The 25,835-nt window shown below is 40.4% G+C and overlaps 1 protein-coding gene across 1 annotated transcript; it reads left to right on the top strand.

Annotated features, from left to right (window-relative positions):
• Nucleotides 1-232: 232 nt before the first annotated feature.
• Nucleotides 233-25,259, top strand: LOC104028349 (LIF receptor subunit alpha). The gene is given in 19 exon segments (XM_075726615.1): nt 233-314; nt 1,027-1,158; nt 3,175-3,309; nt 5,038-5,201; nt 6,078-6,252; nt 6,535-6,804; nt 8,024-8,153; nt 9,952-10,115; nt 11,554-11,699; nt 13,745-13,910; nt 14,065-14,135; nt 14,562-14,775; nt 17,661-17,840; nt 19,444-19,545; nt 21,192-21,359; nt 22,020-22,181; nt 23,221-23,314; nt 23,868-23,946; nt 24,621-25,259. Coding segments are annotated over 19 exon segments (3,273 nt in total).
• Nucleotides 25,260-25,835: the final 576 nt, after the last annotated feature.

Below are 25,835 nucleotides of genomic sequence, written 5' to 3'. Positions count from 1 at the left end.
GACAGAGAAAAGGTTTGCTTGCCAGACAAAGAAGGGGAAGGAGTTGCTACATCTCAGAGCAGCACTGAAGAAGAATAGTAGCTGGAACAAGAAGTGGTGTTTGTGGAGTATCAGCTCTGGAATCTGGAAGGTTTTTGTTTGTTTGTTTTTTAATTTTAGAACTGACCAGCTTGTTGGAAGATGACATTTATTCCTGCTTGAAGCTGCTGTTCTGAAAACAAACAGTAGAAGAATGTGGAAGAATTCAAGCCTTCGCTGCCTTTTAGCACTAGCTATTTTATGTTTAAGAAGCTTAATACATAGCCAAGAGATAGGTGAGTTTATTGCAATGTAATTCACTAATTACTTTTTCTTTGTAGCTTCTGTACTGACACCATTTAATTATTTGCTTTCCTACCATATTTATGTTCAAAAACTGTTACCTCTGTGGTCCCACAGCATCCCAGGGATGGAGGTACTACCAGGCCTGGTATCTGCTTTCCAGCAACCAGTGGCATCTTGTAAACCAGTGCAAAGTTGGGTGTTAAATTCTCCATAATGCAACTGTGATAGTCTGCATATATGCAGTTGGTGTGAATGTCTGCATTGAGACCTTCTTGCTGTATATGTCAGCTGTCTGCAACAATTTCACACGTTATCATTAATTGCCCTTCTGTCATTAATTGCCCTCCACGTGGGACAATGGAGGAGAGCAAAAAACTCATTAAGTTTATCATCAAAGCTTGTGGTTTTGCAATTGGCCCAAAGCCTGCTTATTAGGCTAGGCTAGGAACGGCTATTGTGGAAAAAGACAGCTGCCTATGTCATTGCACACAAGTATAAACCCAGATTTTAGGTACTTCTAGAAATCTGGCAGCCTGCGGCTGCCTGTAATCAGGCACACAAATCCTTCAATGGTTTTAAAATACTGGCCAGACATGCATGCAATAAAAATGTAAAAAGAATGGCTATAGATGTGAACAATAGCATTTACAGTTGGCCATTTTTGACCTACAGTTTGTGACTCTATTTCTTATATGATTTCAGGTTCTCTGGGTCACCCCCAGAATTTGAAATGCGTCACGCACAATTTACGTAAAATGATCTGTACTTGGGATGTCTCTTCTAAAGGAAGACATGGACAAACTGAGTTTTCCTACACTACCAAGTAAGCCCCCTGTATACCTCATTGACAACTACCAAATTGTGACGAAAGTATAGTTACTCCTCAGTCACTGCCCATGGAATTTGTGATGCTGTTGTTTCCCAGCATCTCCCCATCAGTTTTACTTGGGTGGTGCTCCCTCCAGGCACTGTTAACTCAGGCAATGGCAGGGTTTCTGGCAAAGGCTTGTTTCATCCTAACAATTCTCCTGCCAAAATCTCCTGCTTGCTCTCTTCAAAGGACTGGAAGATGCTCTCGTTTGCTCAGACTTCTCTGTGTGTCTGCCTAGCCCTTGCTCAGAGTTTTCATGAGGGACATCTTCATACCAGGTTCAGTCCAAAAGGAAATGATAGTTGGAAGAAGCAAATCCTGATGTTATGGGCCAAAGCGGTAGAATATGACATAAGTGTTGAGATTCACATGTGGAAAAACATGAAAAATCTCTTGGTGACTGTCTTATAACCTTTATAAATTTTAAGGTGTCTGGAGAGCATTGTTTTAGAGGAAGCATAAAAATTATTCCACAATTACAATAGCTTTTCCAAAGTGAATGCGAGTTGAAAATTTTGAGAAACATTAAAAAAATTTAAAACTTCAGTGTGTTTTTCATTAATGAGAACTACATGTGCAATTCCCCATGCTGTGGGTCTGCCAAATACTTATCATGTGCTACAGATGAGTTCAAATCCTTTTTGCATCTTGATCCTTCCCCCAGTCCAGATATTTGTACTGTCTTTTTTCCTGTAAATTCTGCAGGCAGCCCAGACTTGTCCTTGGGGTCCCAGGGCTTGGCTGTACTTCTTCCACCTACATGTTTGATTTTCTGTGTCTAGTTATTCCTCCTACATCGCCAGTTATAATTTCTATACAAAAAAGCCACATATATGTGACATTGTGACCAGAGTTCAGGAGTGTAAAGTTCATGAGGTACTGCTCTTTAAACAAGAACAGTCATGTAGCTGCTGCTGTTTCTCCTTAGCAAAGCAGAAGAGGCTTGGGTCCCCAAAGCAGAGAGGCTGAGGTCTGAGCTTAGTACAGACCTCCCTGAGGGAAAGAGATTTTGTTTTTTGGTTGCCCAAACATTCTCTCATAATATCTCAGTACAGAAAAGGAGTAGCCTTTCTGAGCACTCAAGTCTCAGCTGGCCTTCACTAGCCCAGAGTCTTGCGTGAATCTTAAAAGTTCAACCCAAGCTCTTGACTCCAGCCGATGGGAGCTTCAGGGTCCTGCTCCAGTTTATAAGTGAGTAACAGTCCCTCAGCAGGAAGTCTGGCATTGTTCTCTTTGCTTTCCTTCCTCCCATCATTCCCCCAAGAGGAAGGTCTGGATTTTTCCAAACTTTTTGCCTTTCTAGTTGCATATCAATGATAATGAGCAAAGGGACTTGACCCATCCATTATTGTTTCCTGTATGTATCTATGACCTCCAGACAAAGGCCAGATCACATTGTGCTGAGCACTGCACAAACATTATGTGCAGGCTGTGTTTCCATCTGGAATCTTAGCAGTTTTCTCCCCTGCTCTCTGCTCTTTCTCTACGAGCTGAGCAGCAGAAGGGAGCTAAAAGATTTGTTCTGAGATGGGGACACAGATGGGTGAACCTGCTCTTTGCACCCATATGCCATCACTTTGAGAAGAAACAGAGGCAGAGGGAGTCAGGAAACATAAAGGGAGGGGGAAGTATTGCTGGGGTTTGGGAGATTTTATTTTGCTTATTTTGAAATACTGACTCATGATGACTGTAGGTTTGAGAAATGTGTCTTTTGCCTAAAAAGTCAGTTTTTCACTTTGAGGTGTTCTCTTAACTAGGTATCTGCAACTAGTGCACAGGTAATGCCTGTTAATCTGATACTAACTAAAGCCCATGCAGGTCTTACTCCTTCACAGACTTGATAGGGAGCTCTCTGTTATATTACAGAGAATTTGTGTTTTATTAGTGTCCTAGGAATAGGACTTAACTTGGCTTAGCTTCCTATCAGCTGAAATACCTGCTTAATCCTCTCTGTCTTTTCAGTGACCTCCCCACTCCAGTGTGTTTTAAAACTAAGGAGAAAAGGGTCGAGATTCCAGTCCCAGAGAGCTCCACCACGGTGACAATAACCACAAACAGCATTTCTGGAACTGCTTTTGCTACCAAAAAATTTGAAATTCACAAGAAAGACATCTGTAAGTATCAGGTTTTATGTGTGTACATACTGTGATTAACAGTGCTCCAGAGGTGTGTATACTTGCAGTTTTCTTTGGCAGTGTTCAGTTATGTAAAATGTTGATGTGCTGAGTCCATATGAGTCTACCACACATAACAGGTTGTTTTCTCTCTCCCTTCAGGGGAAAGAAAACCCCTCTTATCCATAGATCATAGCAGAGAAATCAAGGGCAGAATGTGAGGAGGAAAACGAAGTACAACACTGTTACATCCCCCTAATCACTCTTTGCCCTTTTTTTTTTCCCTAATTGCAAATTAGGAAGGATTTGTAAACAAGTTCTAAATCTACATACTGAAGTATATGCATGGGCCATAAAATGCATTTTCTTGACTTGGAAAAGGGAGAATAAACTTCCTAGTGCCTGTTCTCCCATTTTAAGTACTGAACTGCTACAGAATTAAGTAGTTTATTCCTGCAATTTCACAACATTTTAAGGGCAGTTATATCACATGTCACTCCTGACAGGATCATATTTTCTCAATATATGCCCAACTTACCTGTTCTGTTCAAATGTATGTGAAACTGAGCAAATACATTTATGCTTGGAGGTAGGCTGCATTATATTGGAGTCATAGATAAATTAGACTTTTTCCCACTACCTTCCTCCCAAGGGAGGAAGTTGTAAGCTGAAGATGGCATTGACACCATCTGCCACGCTTGCTCATAATTTCATCTTTGGTTTTGGTTGGCCTGCTTATTCCTTTAGTGCAATGAAAATTTAAAGTCAGTAGCTCTTCTTATCCATGGCTCAGTTTTCTCTTAAATTGAGAGCAGCTCAAGAACTTTAACAAAACACAATTCAAAAATATGTGGGCAACACACTGTTCTCCAGCACCTTGCTGACTCCAGGCAGTATGGGTCTCTCAGGTACATCACAGGTTATCCTGCGTAGCATGCTGACTGTGCTGAACACTTTGCAGGCTCTCAGAGCCTTGGCCAGGACCGAAGTTGGATAAATTACATATTTTAAAAACAGGATTTATCCTGCACCAGGCACAATGAACTGCCATAACGCTTGAACTGCCATAATCCTTGCCTGCTTCTCAGCCTCTTGTTTCGCCACCACCCATTCACAGATGAGATGCTTCTGTTTAATCTCCATCTTAACGATGACATGCCTTTAATATTTCTTGTAGCTTAAAATCACATTCCCCAAGATCCTCTTCAGAGCCTCATGTGAGCTTCTTCCACCTTGTGCTTCTGCTCTCCTTTCTCCCTACTGTATCTTTTGTTGCAAGTCCCCATGTCCCTGCTGATCTCCAAAACCCACTTCTTCCTTTGGGGGATTTTCCATCATCCTTCCCAGATGTGTTCTCATGTACATTTCAAAGACTGTCACCATGTTTCCTTTATCTCTGCGGCATTGAATGAAGGTTGTGAAAGATACAATGTCTTCCTTATTATGCATTATGAAGAGTCATATTCATGATCAGTTACTCACACATCTACGTGTTGAGATGGTAGAAGAAAATGCTACCTGTGACTCATTAGCACCTGTGCTTTCCTGGGAACTTTCATGTTCAAGTAATGACAGAGCCCATCTTGTTTTAACTACAGAGGTTGGGTTACATGTTTGTATGGCTACTAGCCAGTTTGAGAGCAGAGAGATGTGGCTGTTAAACACCTGTAGGGCTGGTGTTGCTGACTAACAATTTGAATATGGCTTTTTTCCTCTCTCTTTTTCAAGCATTTGTTCCTCTCACTCCACACATTCTTAGTTTAACACCTGACTTTTCAACTTCCACATTAAATCTGAAGTGGAGTGATAACGGATCAGTCTTCCCATATGGACTGGATGCCTTTTGGCAGATTCAGATACTCCGTAAAGAAGCAATGGAAAAAGTCACACAAGTAAGTCGTTAACTTCCTTTATGAAAAATATATATACAATTTTTGCCCTCGGTAATATTCTGGGAGGTCATTTGAAGAAAGCTCAGAATAATGAAGATTGTAGAGCTTTACAAAACCTGAGCGTAGTCATGCTTCTGGTAGGTACGTTCTTGTTAAGTTTTGAAGTTATAAGAACAGTAGCTGCTCTACTGTCAGTACTTATTCAGTCACAGCTTATTTTTTTTAATCTAGTACAGGTTTTTTTTTAATTAGAACTTGCTTATGAATTTGGCAGATATTTTACACCATTATCTCTGCTTTGCTTCTCAGTGTGTCAAGTCTTGGTGGTCTTTGAATGTTCAGTTTGCTTTTTTTTTTTTTTTTTTTTTGCAAGCGCAGTTATTCCAGGCCAATGTATATCTCTGTTCTGTAATTTTTAGGAATGGAGAAAAGATGAGACTGGGACTAATATTAGAAGAGCTTCATTTTGGAAAAGTGGGAACATTTCCCTGCTTGGGAGAGACCCAGGATACTGGGATGCAATATATACCTTTTGGAATGCTTGGCAAGCTTCCTGCTCTCCCTCAAATGTCTGTCCTCTCATATTTCTGGCTGATAGTCTACCTGGCTGGTGGGCTGTTTAGCATCTTAGGCTTTTGTCCAAGTAAATTCCTGGCTGGTGGGCTGTTTAGCATCTTAGGCTTTTGTCCAAGTAAATTCACAACACAACTGAAAGTTAGGTGGGACACTCCAACAATCTATCAGGATTTTGTGATTTACTTCACTTAATTTGCCATTCTGTTGACACCTGGGAGGTTATAGGTCATTGCTAACATGCTAACAAGGTGTTCATAATCTCTCTTTTGGTTGTTTTTTTTGGGGGGGAAAACTTTGTAGGCAACTTACTATTCAAAACTGACTCATGAAGACATCATTCTTTCTTGGAACTGGACATCAGATATGCCTTTGGAGTGTACATCACATTATGTGAAGATTCGCTGCTATATTAATGTAACACAGTTTGTTGGCCCCAAGGATTGGAGTGCCTGGAGCCCAGTAGAAAAGGTCCCTGGTATGTTTGTTCTTTTGCTACCACATGGGCTTTGACTGCTTTATGAAAAGCAAGCCAAATTCAGAGGACAAGGGTTAGGCAGTGATGGGCTGCTGCTTTTGGGGGTGTTTTGATGAAAGAAATAATGTAATCATTAGTTAATGAAACCTAGTAAACATTGATTTGTATGCATTGGAGTGCTCCAAAGTCACATTTTAGCTCATCAGTGCCATGTTTATAGCAAATTGTTCATGTGAGGGTTTTTTTGTTTGTTTTTGCTTTCTGTTCTTCCTTCTCTGCTAGGAAAAGATACCGAGCCCAATGGGCGTGGGGTGTTTCCTCAGGACACCGTGGTGGCAGTAGGCTCAGATGTGACAATTTGTTGTGTCCATGGAGAAGGACAGCGGATACAGCAGATGACTTATGGACCAGAAATATATCCAATGATACATCTTAGCAGTCGGAGCAGTGCAATCAGAGTGCTAAATGCCAGTGCTTCAGATACCAGTGGGACAAATGTAGTGTGCACGCTGTCTGAAGATGAGATGGATGGAACTGTCTTGTTTGTAGGATGTATGTATCATTAAGTTTACTAACCTTAGGAAAATCAAAATCACTTTGAGACTTCTAGGATTCTGCTAGGAAACAAATACTATTGTGCCTCCTGTCACTGATTTTGTGTATTAGAGTGTGATAGCAAATGCAAACCAGAATCAAACCTTTTATGACTTCTCACTGAGATGCCATTGTTACATTAGTTGTGCAGTATTTGCTTTTGTGGGAGAATCTTCCAGGTAAATAAGTCAGTGGTTCATGAATGAAGGCTGTGATAATGCCATAGGTTTTTCCCATACAGTGTTTTTTTAAGAGCTGGGATGTGGTGAAGTCTGTTTCCTGCCAGTGTTTCTTCTTGTGGTACCTACCTAGTGGGAAGGGAGGGGACTTGTCATGAAGCTCTTGCTGATGAGATGTTTGGGGAAGAAAAGGTAGAGGAAGTAAATGTGTATGCACACCACCTTGGATAAGCCTAGGCCTGGCAAAATAAGTGTTCTTTTCGGCCCACTGCTTGTAATCTGAACTAAGCCTGGTGCTGTTGCCTCTTGTGTTAGTGCGCCTTCTCTAGAGCAGCTACGTGATTATTGTGTTGCTACCTTTTGGAGAAAAGTGTATAAGACTTGAAATAAGGCACTCAACACTGCTTTAGTATAGGAGCAAAGAACAAGCTTTAAAAGAAAAAGATGGGCGCTTCCAAAGCAACGGTGAAGAGGACAAGCCATTTGTACCTTAGCTTTAACTTTTATAGTCAGTATGAGATTACTGCTAAAGGGGATATCTCCTTGACATGACTCGCTTGGAGAATTCAAAGCAGTGGTGAGGCTGGCACATAAGAAAATGTGACACACAGACAGCAGCATTCCTGCATTGCTCAGTGGCTAGACTGATGCTCAGAATTTTGGAAAAGCCTTGGCAGAGGTTCAGTGAAACACTTCCAGGTCAGAGCCTGGAGCTTGTGAACATATTTGCATGTGATTTACCAGATTACCCACCCACTTAGAAGCCTAGAGTCAAGTGTTAGTCAGATGGGGCTGATAATAATTATCTGTCTGTTTTATTGGATTTTTTTAAAGCATATTTGTGTGGTTGGAGTGTAACTATTACCATGTATTACTGAGGCACGCAATCTAGACCCAGCAAAAATGAATGGTGATATCTTCAGGAAGTTAGCGTCCCAACTGTCACACTAGGATGGCAAAATGTTGGCTAACTGTTTTGGTTTCCTTTCATGCTACAGATGCCCCTGATATTCCCCAAAACCTCAGCTGTGAAACATCCAACTTGCTGATAATAATGTGCACCTGGAAACCAGGCAGACCCAGTGGACTATATGGAAAACGAAGAACAAAGTACAGTTTATTTGAAAGGTAAAACAATTCAGCACTAAAAGGAGTAAAAGGGTAGAACTGGAATATATCCATTGCTGCCTTTGACTTACTGCACCACCCCTATTTAAATGAGATAGTCTCCATTGTTTAGAGCCTAAAATACTTTTCAAGAGTTTGTGGAAGTTGAAACTAAATTGAACCTGAAGAACCCATGTCTAGCTCTGCAAAATTCCAATGGGAATTAAGGATGACTTTTCCCAAAGACTTCTGCCATTATGAACTCATGAGAAACTAAAGGGCTTAGTGTGTCAGGCTGCTGCCAACACATAGATAAGAACAATATGAAATACAGGGAGATAGGAGGAGTCATTCACTAATTTTTAGATTTTTTTTATATGCAATCTTTGTCAGATCATGTGTCAGACATTTACTGCACTTCTGCTATTAAGGATGACAGAAACTGACTGAGGAACAATTGTAAGACAGGCCATGGGACATTTCCCAAATGCTACTAGGGAAAACAGCATTAAGAAATAGATAGTGTAGAGCAGGCAAAGTGCATGGAAATATCTGGAAAACATTGAAAGGGACAAATAACACTGGCATCATCCACAAAAAGAAGTGGTGTCCCACTAGTTTGTCTTACATTGTAGACCTTAAAAGTGAAGAATTGTTGCTTTGGAATAGCACTTGCAAATGGGATTCCTTGGTGGTTGTGATTAGAAGTCAGTGAGGAGTTAACAGAATTCCCATGGCGAGGAGGCTCCCCCATAATGCCAAAGGAGCTGTCAGGGAAAGGAGCCAGGAGAGGCCTGAGTCACACAAACAGATGGGAAGTGGAGTCTCACAGTGGCTTTGAAGCAAGTCAGAGGCAATGAGAATTGAGTTATGGTCGCAGATGTTGTCCAGGATGCTAGTGCTAAAAAAGTCTTTGGGTGGGGTGCAAAGAGGTGGACAAAACAGAGCAGGTATTCAAAGGAAAGGAGCTCCAGTCACTGGCTGCCCATATTCAGCTCATAAACGAGGACGTAGTTCAGACTTGTTTTGCTCAGCCCAAAGCTGTGAGATGATGAATGTGATGCATTTCAGGGTAAATATTCTCATCCTTGTTCTCAGCCCACATTGAGCTATTGAAGTAGAGACTATGGTCTGGAGAGAGCTCAGAGCTCAGCTAGAACACAGTAAAAATGCCTGAAGGAAGAAACTCAACTTGTGCTACTGAATGAGAGATTTACACAGATTGTAATTAAAGCAACTAATACATATGTACATACATATAGATAAACACTTTAGATTTTACCCCTAAAGAAATAACTCTGGTCTTGGCTGTTACCAGACTGCCTCTCCTGCTTTTGATTTAAAAATGTCTGGGACTAATGGATGTATCCCAGGTAACAAACCTTAGTTTAGATTTGGCAGGGCTGATAGAAAGACATAAGATGTGTCGCATCTCCCTAGTTCAGAAAGCAATTAAGAACATTCTTTAAATGCAAATTTATGCTGATCTGAACAAAGATACTTTAAATCAGAATCTTAGTTGTGACTTGTGAGGTGGTTTTACAGGACCTACCTGTTTTCCAGGCTTTTGAGAAGTGAGAGGCTGGAAATGTTATGCTAGTGGAAGAGGAGAGTTTCACGTGAGAACAGGGCAAGTCATGACTGATGCCACTTTAACCTGCATTGTGGTGTTAGATATTCCTCTGCAATCAAATCATTCTGTAAGCCATGTGTCAGTGAACCAATTGTTCTTTACTGTGTTTTCAGTGTAGACGTCTGACTGTTGCTAGAAATTTTCTTATTCAAAAATTAAGTTGTTCCCCACCTTTTTACTTTGTAGAATATCTGGTAAAAATGTTTCATGTGAAGTCGATGAAATGAACAGAGACAGTGTCTGTGGCTTTCCAGTACTGCCTGATCAAAAAACCTACGATTTCATATTAGGTGTCTCCAATCCTATCGGGCAAACAGAGACATCACTTTTGATTGATTTAACTCAAAGAGGTAAGACTTAAGAATTACAAAGGCAAAAAGTTTACTTTGTACTTTACTGCATGCTAACCATTTGTTTGTTTTGCATTTGAAGAACTCTGACATGGTATGCTTGTCACTATTTTGCTTTACTGTCACCAATATTTTGCTGTGTTCGATAATTTGAACTTGAAAAGAAATTAGCTTAGGACATGTCCCGAGGCAATGATTAGGTGTACAGGGAGATGCCAGTTCTCAACAGCAATGCTACCACATTGGATACGCTGGGTGGATAAATGCTACTTGTGATCTAATAATTAGCCAGCTGCTGTTTATGTATTACTTCATATTCTATTACACATCAATAATTGAAGTTTAGGTGTAACTTCATGAACTGTGAGTGACCCTGTATTTGTGTCTGCTTATAGGAAAAATATTATGCAGCTTTACAACAGCAGGATTTGAAGCATAAAAGAAGTAGCACTGAAAGGTTAAAGGTAATAGCAGGAGTATTACCTGCTGTTGGTAATAGCCAGCATCTGCTGTTGTGGTTTGTAGAAAAAAAATTACTTCTTTCATTAGACCTTCAGTTTAAGCAAGGAAAGGGAGAAGATAACCACCCTTCTAGTGCTGTCTTCCCCATCCTTTTCCATGTGCCTCTAAAATCACAGCTGAGGATTCAGGGCTTCCTAATGGTTACAGAATTCTGCCATTCTTTCTGAAAATCTGAATTTGAATTTGAAGATGGTGCGGTGTTTTTGTCCATGTCCCAGTTCAAGCCTGAGATTAGAATTGTCAGAATAAATTTGCAGGCCCTAAAAAAGCCTAATTTGTTCCTGTTAATTATAAACTGGTCTGTTTTGCACCCAGTCAATAGGACAGCTATTTCCTATTCATTGCTGTTCCTTCTTTCCCTCAATGTCCACTTAATTCCCAACATGAAGTACATATTTCCTTAAGGGTAACTGGACCAATTCCAACAGTACAGATTTTTTTTCTCTGTTAGCTATGAATAGTAGTTCTGAATATTATTGAAAAATTACATGAAGGGAGTTTTGGGGAGGAGTTCTACCCTGTCCTAATATGCAGATTTCAAATTCTAACTTACAAAGTTCCCAGAAGGAGAACAAAGTTGGGTGAATTCCATCGGTCACTGTGGTCCTCTGAAACAGCTCGTGTGTTGCTTTTTTGATAAAGTCAGTAGGAGGGGAAATGTGTTTCTGTGTCTCCAACTCCTTATCACAGATGCTAGTACGCTAGCCTTAAGTAAATCTGTTCCGATGTTTGATAGCTAGAAAAGCATCAGGAATGAGGCTGCTTGCAGGTGCCTTCCCAGCACCAGCTGTCCTAGTTGCTGATTGGATCACTTATTTATCCTTCTGATTTTTTTGATCTTTTAAAAGCAGATTTTTCTGAACTAAAGTGAATGTTTTTTTTCTTAGAACTGAGGGGTTTTTCTTTATTTTTTAAGTTCATCCAAAAACTCCAGAAAAGTTAACTGTTTCTGGGAACAGCTCTACAAGTGTCCGTCTGGATTGGTTTATAAATGGCAGCTTTGCTGAGATCAGGCTTCTGTGTCAAATTGAAATTAGCAGTGGTCGTTCTGAGCGAAAACTGGTAAGTGTTGCTTTTAATGGATTTTTTTTTTTTTTGGCTCAGATGTTGATCTTTTTCACTGAACTAATTACTTTTCAAATTCTTTTCTTGCTGAGAGCTTCATTCTGATCATCTTATTAAATGATTAATGTGGTAATGACTAGAAGTTCATCTACTAAAATCAGAAAAAGTTCTGCTCATCTCACCCGCTTTCTTTTTTTTTGGTTGGTTTTAAAGAGTTTAGAGGAAAGTCAAATTACCCACCATGTTACTTTGTACTTGGAGAGGGTGTATAGTGCTTTCTGCTGACCCTTTAGGTAATAGTCCTTGTGCTTTGTCCTTCCTCATGCAAACTCTATTAACACATGCTTGTTCCAGGATGTGCTGCTGCCCTGCAGGCTTCCACAGTGGTTGTTTCAGATTGCCTCTTGCAGTCTGTAGTTGAATTTCTTTTTTTTTTTTTTTTTTTTTTTTCCCCTCCCTTAGAGAAGAGTTAATTTGCTTGCTGCCAGCAATTTTATGCATGGGGCTATAATACGGAGCTGCTAAACCTGCTTGTATGTCAGTGGTGTAGAGACAGGCTACGGAAGGATTCTCCCACTGGGCGTATCAGTAGGTAATCCCCAGTGAAGACCTCTGCAGCTGGGGAGAAGGTGGTATTTCTGGGTGGGGTTCAGATTTTCCAGCATTCAGGCTTCCAGCTGCTGCCTGGCTTTGGTGCTCTGCATCACCGACTGGAGCCACATATTTACTCTGCTGACTGTCAGAGAAGCTTGGGGTACTAATTTAGACACCAGCATCAGATACTGAGTGTAGGTACTGGGAATATATCCTCTTCTTCCGTATTGCCTAATTTAGTATGGGGTGATCTGTGTCACTGGGGAAGCCTGCTCGAAGCCTGGGCACACACTTGCTTGTGAACTGTGATACCAGGTTAGTAATCTGGGGCAGTAGGAGATGGTCAGTCTTATGCTGCCACAGCAGTTTGATTCACTGCACCTGTATCAGAGCGCGCAGCTACAGATATTTTGAAACACAGCAAACAGCTTGGTGGAAGGTTTTACAGCCTTGTTGTGTTGTCTCTGGTTGCTTAATAAAAAACCTCCAAGAGTACCCTGTAATAAACAAAAGTAGCTGTGAAATTGTTATGGGGTTTTACATGGCATTTTGAGGATGTTTTCAGAAGCTTCTCCCTCCATATGAGAGATTGTTGGCTTTTTAAATCTTTTTCAAGTTGTCATTTGGCTTTAGAAATGCACAATTAGTTGCAGCTGAAAGTCACTTGGAGTCCAGTTTTTGGCAGCTGTGATGCACATGTGTTATAATTAGATTCAGTAAAAAATATTCCCAGGCTTAGGGTTTGTTTAAGTAGTCATGAAACTGAAATACTCCCTAGACTCACACCACTTGTAGAGTAACAGGAGAGACTAGTCCTGTCATAAGAGCTGTGAACAGAGATCGATAAGACTTGGATACTATCTTTTGAAGGAAAAAAGACTGTGTGATAAGTATCTTGCTCAGACAGTCTTCAGCATGCTCCTGTGCCTGTATCTTGGCAAAAAGGCCTTTATCCACCCAGTTGGATGTGCACATGCACAGCTGAAGTGCAGGTTCTGATTACCAGAGATGAAATCCTGACCTGCCTCATGTGAGCAGAAGTTTTGCTGCATATAGGAGAGGGGGACCGGATGGGACAGACGGGAGACAGCAGCCTGCTACTGCGTGCAGAGCTCATCCTGTTGAAGGCTCATCAGTGTTACCTCTTCTTTTCATGCTTTACATCTCAAAGGTGCTACCTACGATCATATTTCATCTTCTGTGCTATACGTGACTTTATTTTGGCAGATCTCTGAAAAATTTTCCTTTGTTTAGGAGGACTGCATAGGAAATATTTTTCTTCTTCATTAATTTCTTCGTAGGGCTTGACTGCAGCTTTTTCTTTTCCCCACACTGTTGGTATTCTTGGGGAAAAATGCCACCTGTTTAGGTGTTAACTTTCAGCATAATCTAGGACCAAAAAATATATATGTCAATATAGCATGTCAATTTCTGTAAATTTTTAACAGCACAATGTCTCCATGACTGGTGGAAAATGCTCAACTTACACAGCTCAGCTGAACACATTGCACCCATATACCAAATACCAGTTCAGGGTGCGCTGTTCGGCTGCTGACCACTTCTGGAGGTGGAGCAGCTGGAGCAGGATAGAGGAGCACACAACATTGGAAGCCCGTAAGTTTATTTAATTCTTTGATGGTTAAATGTTGAACTTTTGAAGCCATACATTTTAAAATTAGCCATCTAAAAAGCTAACTTTTTGATAGATGGTAAATTGTCTACTGTGCAACTTGCAAAAAAACAACTCTTTTTTGTTGTTTTTCCTTAGCTCCTGCAAGAGGACCAGATATCTGGAGAGAGAGAAGTCCTTCTGGAAAAAGTCTAAAAATCTTCTGGAAGGTAGACAGGATGCTCTAAAGTTTTAAAATATTATGTAATGTAACTATGAAAAACTACTTCCTTACACATTTATAAATAACAGAAGTCTATAGTCAATAAATCAGACTGCTTTTCTTAATTTTTTATAGAACTATCCATTAAGACAAGTATTTTTCACCAAATGAGAATATTATTAAAGTTGTTTAAATTAAAACATTGCATTGAGAATCATTTCACATGAAGAACTCAATTTTTAATGTATCTCAGCTGAAAATTAAAAATCTATGAACTTGTGTGTTAATTCTCAGTCACACTTGAGGAACTGTCTTTCCTGCCTTGTAGTCCTATGCAGTCATCAGACTAGATCAGGACATTAAACTTGTATTATCCTATGTCTGCTTTTGTTTAATCCATTTTCCTTTTAATGCGCTCTTTGTCTGTTCATAGCCTTTATCCCTTTCTGAAGCCAATGGAAAAATAGTATCTCATGAAGTGTCCTGCTACCTGCTAGAGACACCACTGGAGTATAAAGAAGTCACTGAACCCTCAAACAGTACTGAGATAAAACTTGGAAAAAAGGACTGTGTAATTAGCGTTATAGCCAAAAACCATGCAGGCTCATCTCCTCCTTCGAGGATAACGAGTGTGGAGCTTCCAAGCGGTGAGTGCTCCCAGCAGAGAGCTAAACACCTTCAAAGCTTGAGGAATACCTGGGCAAGTTTGTTTATTGAAAAATAAGATGATACATGCTTTGTTTGTTTGTGTTTGGTTTCTGGTTTATTTCCCCACCCGAATCTACTGGGTGGGGAAGAAAAAAATTGCTGCTTTGCTTTTAGGGTAGCATCTTGCCAATTAATTGTGCTTTCTGCATAAAAGGAGGGTGGTAGTGTACAGTCTCTGCAGCTATTGGCACTTTTTTTGGACATCTCCCAGGAACAACAAGGACAAGGCTTCAAAGCATTAGTGTTGATCTCTGATGTTTCAGGAGCTCAGTTTATTTCTGTGTGTTCTTGTTGGGATGCTGAAAAGTGTTACATGCTAAAGAGAATCAGAATAAAATTTTGGAGGTGTTATGTGGCTTTTTAAGGGGAGAATTGTCAGTTCAATGCCTGTGAGCTCTGCAGGAGAATATTAATTGGGCTGGTTGGTAAAGTGTTGGCACCCTTGTACTAGGAGCTGGGGTTTGAAAAGGAGGTAGGACTTTAGCTTCCCAATTAAAACACTGCCACTCTTGCTGTGTGTGTTTTTGTAAAGGGAAATAGCTGAGCCAGATAATGATTTTCTGCTCCTAACACTGAGCTTGGGGAGGAGATAATATTGCATGTGGCTATTGAGAGTCCATGCTTCCCTGCACACCAGAAAGAGTGTGATCTCCCAAAGCCCAAACTTCTAGCCTCCAGATCTGCCTGATGCTCTGCAGAGAGAACAGATTTACACAGCAAGGCGCCTCTCTGCCTGTTTGCCAGGAGCGTGTATGGTGCTGCTTCTTCTTCCCCACCCAGAGAACAGGTATCACAGTTGCCCGTCTTGCAACTCAGGTTCTGATAAGACAGTGCCATCTCTCGCAAGAAGAAACGTGCTTTGACTGAGACTCACAGTGAGAGAAATATGAGTTTGTTTCTATGTGAAGGAAAACCATTGCTCTTAATGTTTCTTGTACTTCTCCAAAACACCAATACCTAAAAATACATTCTTAGTCTGCTCCTTGGGGGGAAAAGTAATTGTATGAGACAGTTGAATGAGTGAAAATGCTTTTATAGCTCTCCTTTAGCAGTGAAAGAACAAGACTCTAGGAGTCAGGGAGGTCTCTGTAATAGGTTTGTGGTGTGGGACAGCTGATGGCAGCTGGAGCTTTGCGTTCATTTATAGCTTTCTCTCGGATGTCTGAGGTTCCCTTTGGTGTTACCCAACTTGTACTTGTTGAAGATTTGCTCTCAAGTTGGTATAGGAATTATCTGAGTCACTGACTGGAGTCATGAAAGATGACTCATTCACTGAACTGGATGACATTTCTGCCCAAACATCTTTTCTGGCTGCTTCCTGTGTACAGGCTGTAAGTGCTCTTAATGTCTGTAAGAGAGCAGTGGCTCTGAAGCTTGCAATCTGCTGAGGTTTTGTGAAAACTGAAAACACAAACAAAGGGTACTCTGCCTTAATTAATTTGTCACTGTCTCTGAAAAGTGCTCCATGGGGAGTCAGGACGTATAATCTGGCTGTTACAGGCTCCCCTACCACAGTAGTACTGTAGTGCTAGTAGTTATTTCTACTAGTCTAGATTGCAGCTATAAATACACAAAAATGAGCAGTACTGTTCTGGGTGAATTTCTAGTCATCTGGCTCAGGAAATAAAATTGAGTGTGGTGTATTTAAGCATATTTTTTTTAGAGAGTATGTGCTCACTGTCAGTAAAAAGCCTTTCCTGTAAATAGGAAAATTGAAGTAGTGTAATTAGAAATATTCTCTCTTCCAGCATCATAGAACTGTAGTTTCACTGGATGCATAGTAGTTTTTAGGGAAAAGTATTGAAATACTTTGGAGTTGACTCATCTTTTTTTTAATCATGTGTGTCTCTTTTGCCATGAGCAAGCTAGGAAAGGATTGTACACTTAGCTGTATGTTAAGATTATTTAGAAATAGACAGTCCTTTGACATTCACAGCACATCTGTGAGAGTAAAGTTTTTACGGCCCTGCTTCTTAAAAACTGCCCTTGCCCTTCATTCTTCCATAGTTTATGGCTTTAATAACATGAAATAATAGACTCAATAGGGAGCATAAATAAGAACACTGGAAAAGGAAAAACTGAAACCCTGAGATTGTTTTTGCAGATCTGTTGTGGGGCCACAGCTGTTGTGGTGGCCTTTGGAAAACATCACTTAGCTCAGCGGGGTCCCATCTGATGGACAGCCATGGAGGGAAGCTGCAGGAATCAGAAGTTGTTCCCAGATCTGATCACTTCAAGGGCAGCTGAACCTTTGATAATCAGAAACAAGAAAAATAGACTAAAGGCAAACCTTTTTTTTTTTTTTTTTAAATTTACCCTTGGTAGACTGGAGCCTCCATAAAGTTCAACAGGGACTTGACTTCTGCTGTTGGTTCCTGGTGAAAAACTGTTGTGTGTTGTCGGGCGAGTGACAGCAAGACACTTTGAAAGAGACACAAAGCAAACTGTTTGATGAATGACAGCAGGAATTTATAGCTGGAGGCTCTTGCTGAATTGGTGTCAAGTCCGATTTGAACCTGACATCTGCTGTAAATCCTTGCCTTAAAAAAGTGCTTTTTAAGCCAGTCCTGAGCTGCAGCATTTCTCGTCATCATACTTAAGGCTGGCTGAGGGATTTGCTGCAGGCTACGTCTGATTTCCAGCACTTCAGAAAGCATAGCTGAGTGCCCCGCTTCGAATTTCACAGTACCAGGAGCGCGCCTCTGTTCTTAGAAATGACTGCAGTTTGTAAAACCTTTGTGCTGTGGCTAGAAGGCTTTCTTCCAGGTTGGACTACAGATAAGTGTCTGCTCTCTGATGGATTTTTGTGTCGTCTTTGTTGCAGACAATGTCAAAACAGATCGGGCCGTGGCAATGGGGAATGGAATTTATATTTCTTGGAATTCTTACCCCAACATGACCTGTGGCTACATAGTAAAATGGTGTCATTCATCTGGGTCTGAACCCTGTAGTGTGGACTGGCAGAAATTTCCTTCAAATACAACAGATGCAGTGATAAAGTCTGGTAAGTCAGAAATAATTTTTTGTCAGTCTTTCTGGTTGAGAGCCTGATCAGTGAGTGGAATGAGAATAGCACCAATGCTATAGGTTGAAGATCGTTTCACTGCTGTGTGCTTGTGTATGTAAATGAACCCCTTCTTGGTACTGTGTTTATTTTAATTTCTCACACAGCCTTGCCAAATCCAATACCAGTCTTGACTTAACTGCTATCATCCTGTGTTTATTAACTGTTTTGAAATTACCTCTTCTAGCTACACCCAGCAACTTCCTAACTCAGCCTAATGCATAATGGTTAATCTAGGGTTTGGGGTTTTATTTGAATTCTAAACATAAATAGCATGGCTCAGAATCGGGGAAGACTAATCCGTTGTTTTTACATGAGGCAGATTTTTTTAAGTGTGACCTCCATGTGTTGGCTTGCTGTCAGCAATTGAAATTTCCTGGAACAGGGCACATTCCAGGTCTCTAGATACTGGTGGGCAGATCAGGGAAATGAAACTCAGCTGTGGTGGGACTAGTAGAAGCAGAAGAGGAAAGAGTGGACCCAAGAAAGATGTAAGATTATTCTCTGCTGTCTAAAAGGGTATATAGAAGAGTTTAGTACAGAATGTCTCCATTAAAGAAAATGACTTGGAGCTGTGTACAAAGAAAAGTTGGGGGGGAGTGGGACCTGGGAGCGAGGGCAATATGTTTTCTTGTCTGTAGTTACAACACTGTCCATGTGGTTTTTGTTCGTGCTGGCTAGAGCTTGCTTTTTCTAAGCAGACAATACTATGTCTGTCCAGCGATACACTGCTCTAGTCCTGAGCTCTTTCCTGGGATGCTTCTTGCAGCATGTTGTGGGAGTTACCAGGCTGCTAGGGCTGGGCTGGAGCTGGCAAATTCACCTCTGTGCGTAGTCCTGCCAGGAGAATCTCTGGGGCTGGACCTGAACTCTTGCAAAACCCACTTGACTTCTGTGAAGTTTCACAGTGGCATGTTGTTTAGAAAAAAACCTTGAAAGTAGTATACTGCCCTGACTTGAGGAAATCCCAGGAAGTGGTAAAGTATTTACACATTGTACTATCGAACACCTATGCCTCCACCAAAACATGCGAAGCAGAAATTTGATGACTACCTGTGTTTGGTAGAGTCAGTTCAGGCCTGGAGTTCGTAAGTGCTTCACTGTCACTTTTGAGACTTCTCTGAATTTCTTTTGTACTGTTGCTGTAACAAGCCTGGGTATTTCAAAATGCATTTGTATTTCTGAGGAGGAGACAGGATCTACATGGCTGCCGTGGGAGGAAAGGAAGGGGATTGTTTCTGGTAACTTCAGTTTGTGTTTCCCCATGGAAAGAGCAATTTGTGCAATTTGAGTAGCTTGTTTTGAATCTTGTTTGTTTAGAACCAAAATTTTTCCAGCAGCTAGATTTGCTTACTGCTTCTAAACTGCATCTGACAGCATAGCTTTTGTAGGAATTACAAGTAGGGATGGTATTTATACCTAACACTGTGGTCTAAGACTTTGTAATTTTTTAATATGTATTTATATAAGTCTGCATTATGTGAAAGTTAAAAGCATCACTCTTCATAAGTGAAATATCCTTACAGCGATTTGTCTCTTGCAGCTCTGTTTAGACCTGGTGTGAGATACAACTTTTCACTATATGGCTGCAAATCCAGTGGATATCAGTTATTGAAAAACATAACTGGATATATGAAAGAGCTGCGTAAGTGCACTTTATCATTCAGGATCTTTACAAGTAAATTTAAACTGTGTCTATTTTTAGCTCAGTGTTGGCAGAAAGATTGAGACCAGAATCCCATACAGTACTACTGACTTCTGCTCGTTCTCTGTGTATAATGGTAATACATCTTTCTAACCAATTCCAGTTCCCAGCATGCAATAATGCTGTGTTCTCTAGCTTGTGTGGTGGCACAAGATGTCACAGAAGTTTGCTCTGAAGACAGTGGTCTTCAAAGTTGAAGGCACAGGCATAACAGGGGGTCCACAGGGATGGGGTCAATTCTGCAGGAGAGGAGGCAACTTTTTTTTGATTTGTCAAGTCAAAGTAAACTGCTGAGCACATTTGGTACAGCTCAGCAAATACAAAAATTGTTCATGACATTTCTGTTTAAAAGCACTTCTTAGACCAAAACTAGACCTTAGCATACAAGCCACTTTGAGAATTGCATTTGTATTCCCTTCCGTACCAACCCTGTCTGGGTAACTGAGGTTTGATCTACGGCTGAGGTTTGCTTGCCTGGAGGTGCATTAGGTCTGAATGCTTTCTATTCCCAGGAATCTGGATATGGTTTTACCCTTTAACATCAAAACTGTGTTGTATTGTAACTACAGCACCCATTTCACTTTGAAGTTTAATTTGTTTTCTGCTAAAATAGTTTGCTTGGAAAACTGAGCTGCTGACATAATCTGAGCCCTTGGAAATGCTGTTGCTTATTTCATTGCTAAGGTTGAAGGTGAGGTTAAGGCAATTTTACCAGTAACTCAACTTTCAATCATTTGTATCTCTGCAAAAATCCTGAACAGTTTCCTAGAAGGTTTTTCCATATGTGTTCTCAACAGATTGGAAGCTTTCAAGGTAAAAGGATAAAGGCTTTGTTGGACTAAAAATGCATCAACCATACAGAAGAAACTTACTAGGAACTGAGGAATGTATTCGCTTTGCACAAGAGCATAGGTTCATTCTAAAACTTCAATTTGCCTTTGGACAGATAAGCATCAAGACAAAAATAGATGCATTCTTAAAAACATGAGTTTAGCATTGATAGATCAATGCCAAATGTCAGACTAAGTCCTAATGCGCATGACCTTACGTGATATCTGATGTAACGCTTTAGTGGGGTGCAGGTATTGGAATAACGACTTGCAATGCCTGCTAAGCGTAGTTCTTTTAAGCTGAGATAGATTTCCATGATAAGAATGTGGAGTTTGTTTAATTTGAGGACAAGCTATGAAGTCACAGAGTTGAAGCCTTTAAAAGCTAGGTAATTTGTGTGCTCTGAATTTTTATGCAATCTTTTGGGTTTTGTTGCAGGAAGAATGGTATTTACAGGTATGGGTCTGTAAGAAGGCTGCCCAGGGAGAGATTTTTCTTTCAGCTTCTGTTAGTAGATAATACTGCAGTAATTAATAACATTGAGACTGACATACATGTATTTTTGTAGTATCACCTGCTAAGTCTTTTCACATGTTCTTGAGAATGAGTTGAAGTTCAAGAGAACTGAGAATGAGTTCAAGAAAAAGTTGAAAATGCTAGCCCTGAAATAAAATCGATGAAACACTTACATGGATTCAGCATTTAATGATAAGGTGGTTTCTTACTAGATTTTTCCTTCGTAATTCTCCCTACAGCTCCAAAACGTGCACCAAATTTTACTGTAGAAGAAACTTCTTCAGATTCTATATTGGTAAAATGGGAAGACATTCCTATTGAAGATTGTCAGGGGTTTTTAGAGGGATATCGGCTTTCCTTTGCAAAAGGTGAAAAAGACGCTTTAAAGCCTAGGCTTTTGGAATCAGGTAAATGAATCCTATAGACTGCAATTTCCTTGCTCAAGCTTTATTCTTTTTTTCTTTTTTTTTTACATAATTTAATTTAACTTTAAAAAAAGATGCTTTAATCATAATTCAGTTGCATTACTCACTGGCATAACTGGCCCCTGATACGGGATAAAAGCATTTGAAATAATCAGCTGCTTGTGTGGTTAGCACCATTGTTTTTTAATATAAGGCAAAAGTCAGAGAAAATCCTGGCTCACTGAGGCCATAAAGCTATGCAGTGACTACGTGGCAATGTGACACACTGCCCTGTGTACAGATACCCTGGGTAGGTGAGACATGGGGGAGGTTATGTGGCTATATTTAACTGGGTATATACTTCTAGCACCCAGCCTGTAAGGACAACTCTGTACAGAACTGAAGCCTGACTCACATTAACATAAGAGGGCAGGAAGGAGTGTAAGAAACTGAAGTCAATCTGCAGCAACAAAATACTCCTGTGCTGTTTGGTGCTGTGTAAGCAAGAGGCATTGCTAGGATTCTTTATTTCAGTTTTCCATTACACAGGCTGTTCTTCAGGTTTCATATGCTGACTTCAAGAAAGTCTTGCTAAAGCTGAGGCTGTCTTTGGGAATGCTTTCTTCCAACTTTATGCTTTTCTTGCTGCTTCCAAACAAACAGGGAATCCAGAACTTAAAGTTAAGAATATCACTGACTTAACAAAGAAGTCTTTGAAAATACTTGATCTTCAAGGCAAAACAAGTTACCAACTGGACCTTCAAGCCTACACTGCTGGTGGGTTGAGCCCTCCAAACAGCCTCTATGTGGTGACAAAGGAGGACTGTAAGTTAAATATCCCTGTTCATTAATAGTGTTCAGCACAGGGGCTGTACAATGTATATAAAGCTGAGATTATTTTGTTTTTTTTCTGGCCCCCTTAGGTAGTTTGGGCCTACAGTCTAATTTTTGATTTATTTATTTGGTTGTTTTTAAATACAAAAATCGGTACAGTTCAGGGTGAGGAAAAGTTCCTTTCCTGTTACAGCTAGCTTGTACTTCATGGTAATGTATGCAAGAAAAATAACTTCTAAACTGCTACTAAATTTGGTGGAGTCTGAACTTGGTCTTCTCAAGCAGCTAGTTGTTTTCGTCAAATTTCCCATGATGAATATTTGCTAATACATGGTGGGAAGAAAGACATTGTGGAAATATTTACCAGTTTCAGAATTATAAACAGATGCCTCTCTGCTTTGAATTCAGTTTTATCGATCCCCTGGCAGAAACAAACCCAGAAAGACAGTTAGGAAAAAAGAGATTGACTTTGGGGAATGGAGGGGGAAGAAAGTATTTCGTATGAAAGACTAAACACTAGGGTGCAACTAAAATATATGAAAAATCAAACTTGAGGCATTTAACATCAGTGGAGGAAGGCAGTGCAAATGTATCAGAGTTAAACCCTGGGGATTAGAAGCATTGTAAACCATATAAAAGGCAGTGCAGCTTGTGCAATGTGTTGTTGGCCCTATAAGAGCCATTCTCAGAGATTTGGCCAGTTCAAGTAACCTGAAAGTGCAATGCCAGTGCTTACTGAGAACAGAAATTACAGTGGCAATCAGTGTTTCATTGCACATGAAGCCTTTTGCAATTAAGCAATCAGAGAGAAGTATCTGCTGATTCCTGTAGTTATCACTGAATCAGCTATGTTTATGGATGGGCTTTTGCCCTTCCAGCAAAGGGGAAACAAGCGTATGGCACACTTGCACACCACTATTAGATGAGTTTGATGAAACAGTCTCTAATCTGTGGGAATGTTAGCAAAGGCATACAACTTGCTGGTAACTTTGAATATATATTTACTGTCTTTTCTTTTTTCATCCCCCAGCTGTAGGATTAATCATTGCAATTCTCATCCCCGTGGCAGTGGTTGTGCTGCTTGGAGTGGTGGCCAGCATCTTCTGCTACCGAAAGAGGGAATGGTAAATGCATTCAGTTCTGATCTTTTCCTGGATGTGTTTGCTTCAGTGCTAGAGTTTTCCGTGATTTTAGTCACTCTTTGTTTTCTCCAAGTAATCAAAGATGTCAGTGGTCTTTGTTTAAAGGTGAGTGGCAAAAACGCGTTGTAGAAGGTGAGGGAGAAATTGAGTTGGAGAGAGGTCAGAATGAGGAATGCAAAAAGGTTTGGCAGCAGCCTGTCTCCCAGTGAGCACCGCTTATAAATAGCTCCCCAGTGGAAATAAGCTGGTGACATACTATAATTTGTGAGCCATCCATAAACACTCAGGTAGACTTCCCATCTTCAACTTTTCATAAATGTGGCATGTCAAGTTCCCCAGTTTAAAAATTAAAAAAAAAAAAAAAAGTTTGCTGTTTTTTCCATTAAATACTCAGTGAAAGTGTAACACACTAAATCTTTGTGCCAGATGTCTTCAGTATTCTGAATTAAAGGGAAATGTCCTGACTCCTTTTGTTTATTCGCAGTCTGTTTCAGGGCTTGGTAACGTTTAAAAGTTTGTTCTTTACTCTTTAAAGGATTAAAGAAACATTTTATCCAGAGATCCCCAATCCTGAGAACAGCAAGGCACTGCAGTTTCAGAAGAACATCTGTGAGGTAACCCTCATTTTAAGTATTTTAAACTTCTAAAAGGTATTGCAAGTAAAGAATTCTTTTGCAAACTTTGCGTCTTCTGCTCCAGGTGTAGAAAAACTCTGTGGCAGGGGGAACAGGACAAGTTACTGAGTAACTTCTGTCAGGTGCTATCTATAGCTTTCTTGTTGTTAATGTAGTTACTTGCAAAGTTTGAACTAGGAAAGGACTGCTGCATTTCTCTCCTCTTGCACTAATGGGAATCGTCAGTACGTGATAATGATGTGGGAGTAACGTACCCATCTTTGTCTTAGTGTTAGGAGAAGTAGAAAATGTGAAAAAGTGTTCATGCCACATCCCCAACCTCCTGGTAGACATAGTAGCTGGAACTGGGTGTAACATTTAAATAACCTTCTGGAATGGGTTATATAAAGCCGAGATTTGGGGAAAGAGTTCTTAAACACTTACTGCAAGATCAGGAGTCTAAGTTGGCTAAAATACTTTTAATGTTAACAGGAATATATGATGAGCCAGCAAGTGAGAACTAAATGACCTTTTTTTTTTTATGTTGTACTAATGGCACAGGGATGAGTGCAAACCACAAGCCAACTTACCGGTTTAATTTGGGCAAGTTGTTGCTTTCAGGATTTTCAGGTCTTTCGCTTAGCCTCTCCATCTTCTCCTTTTCCTTGCTTCAGGGGACTAAGACACTTAAAACACTGGAAATGAACCCCTGCACCCCCAATAGTGTTGAAGTGGTTGAAACACAGTCTGCAGCTCCCAAGATTGAAGACACAGAGATGATGTCCCCAGCGGCAGACACGACTGTGCCTGAAGATGGCTCCGACTCAGAAACAGAGAACCATGTGGTTGTGTCCTACTGCCCCCCGATCATTGAAGAGGAGATCTCAAATCCCCCTATGGATGAACCTGTGGGGTCATCTCAGGTGGTTTACATTGACATCCAGTCAATGTATCAGCCTCAAATTAAACCAGAGGAGGAGCCAGAAATAGACTTAGTGACTACAGCAGGCTATAAGCCACAAATGCAGCTGCCTATCAGTGCTCTGAAAATAGAGAGTTGCTCACCTGCAGCAGAAGAATTGGATAAAACTGCAGGTTACAGACCTCAAGCAAACACCAATGCCTGGAACAATGACACTCCAGACTCTCCTGGATCAGTTGAAAGCAACAATGAAAATACATCTTTTGGGAGCCCATGCTCCATTAATTCCCGACAATTTCTGCTTCCCCCAAAAGATGATGAAGACTCTCCCAAACCCAGTAACATAGGGTGGTCCTTCACACACTTTTTTCAGAACAAACCAAATGATTAACAGTGAGTCCTTGTTGCACCTGAACTTGCCTTCTAAATAAGCTCTTATTCCTGATGTTGTAAAGAAAGGAGGAAGAAAAGTGCAAAAGGCATGAATTATTCTTGGAGACAGTCAGCAGATGTTCTAGTGAGCTGAATGTTATGTTTAAGTTAGCAAAAGTGTTAATGTTCCATTTTAATAGAGGCCGAGAGGCCAAAGTTATAGCAATTTAGTTATTACTCTAGTAAAATATATTGGATATAAGGGGTATTGAGTTTAGAGCTCCTGATAATCATAGTCAAAGAACTCTGCCTACCTTCACATAGTGCTCCAAGATTAATATGGTCTCATGCAACTTATAACTTGGAAAGATTGCTTTGCTTTGTTGTAGTTGTTCTCAACCATGCATACTCAAATGATGCAGCCCCAACAGGTTTCCTTACTGAAGGTTTCATTTATCATAAACCTCAGCCTAACACATGGAAACAATGTGGTTGGAAACTGTTGAGATCTTTTACCTAGTTATAAACTAAAACCAAATGAGAGTGCTATTTTTTTTCTTCTCCCATACAGAAGGGTATTGTCACTGTTTAACAC

This window comes from Pelecanus crispus, chromosome Z (assembly GCF_030463565.1).
Source record: "Pelecanus crispus isolate bPelCri1 chromosome Z, bPelCri1.pri, whole genome shotgun sequence".
Lineage (NCBI taxonomy): Eukaryota > Metazoa > Chordata > Aves > Pelecaniformes > Pelecanidae > Pelecanus > Pelecanus crispus.
The sequence above is the reverse complement of the archived record's forward strand: the minus strand, read 5'-3'. Positions and strand labels throughout refer to the sequence as shown.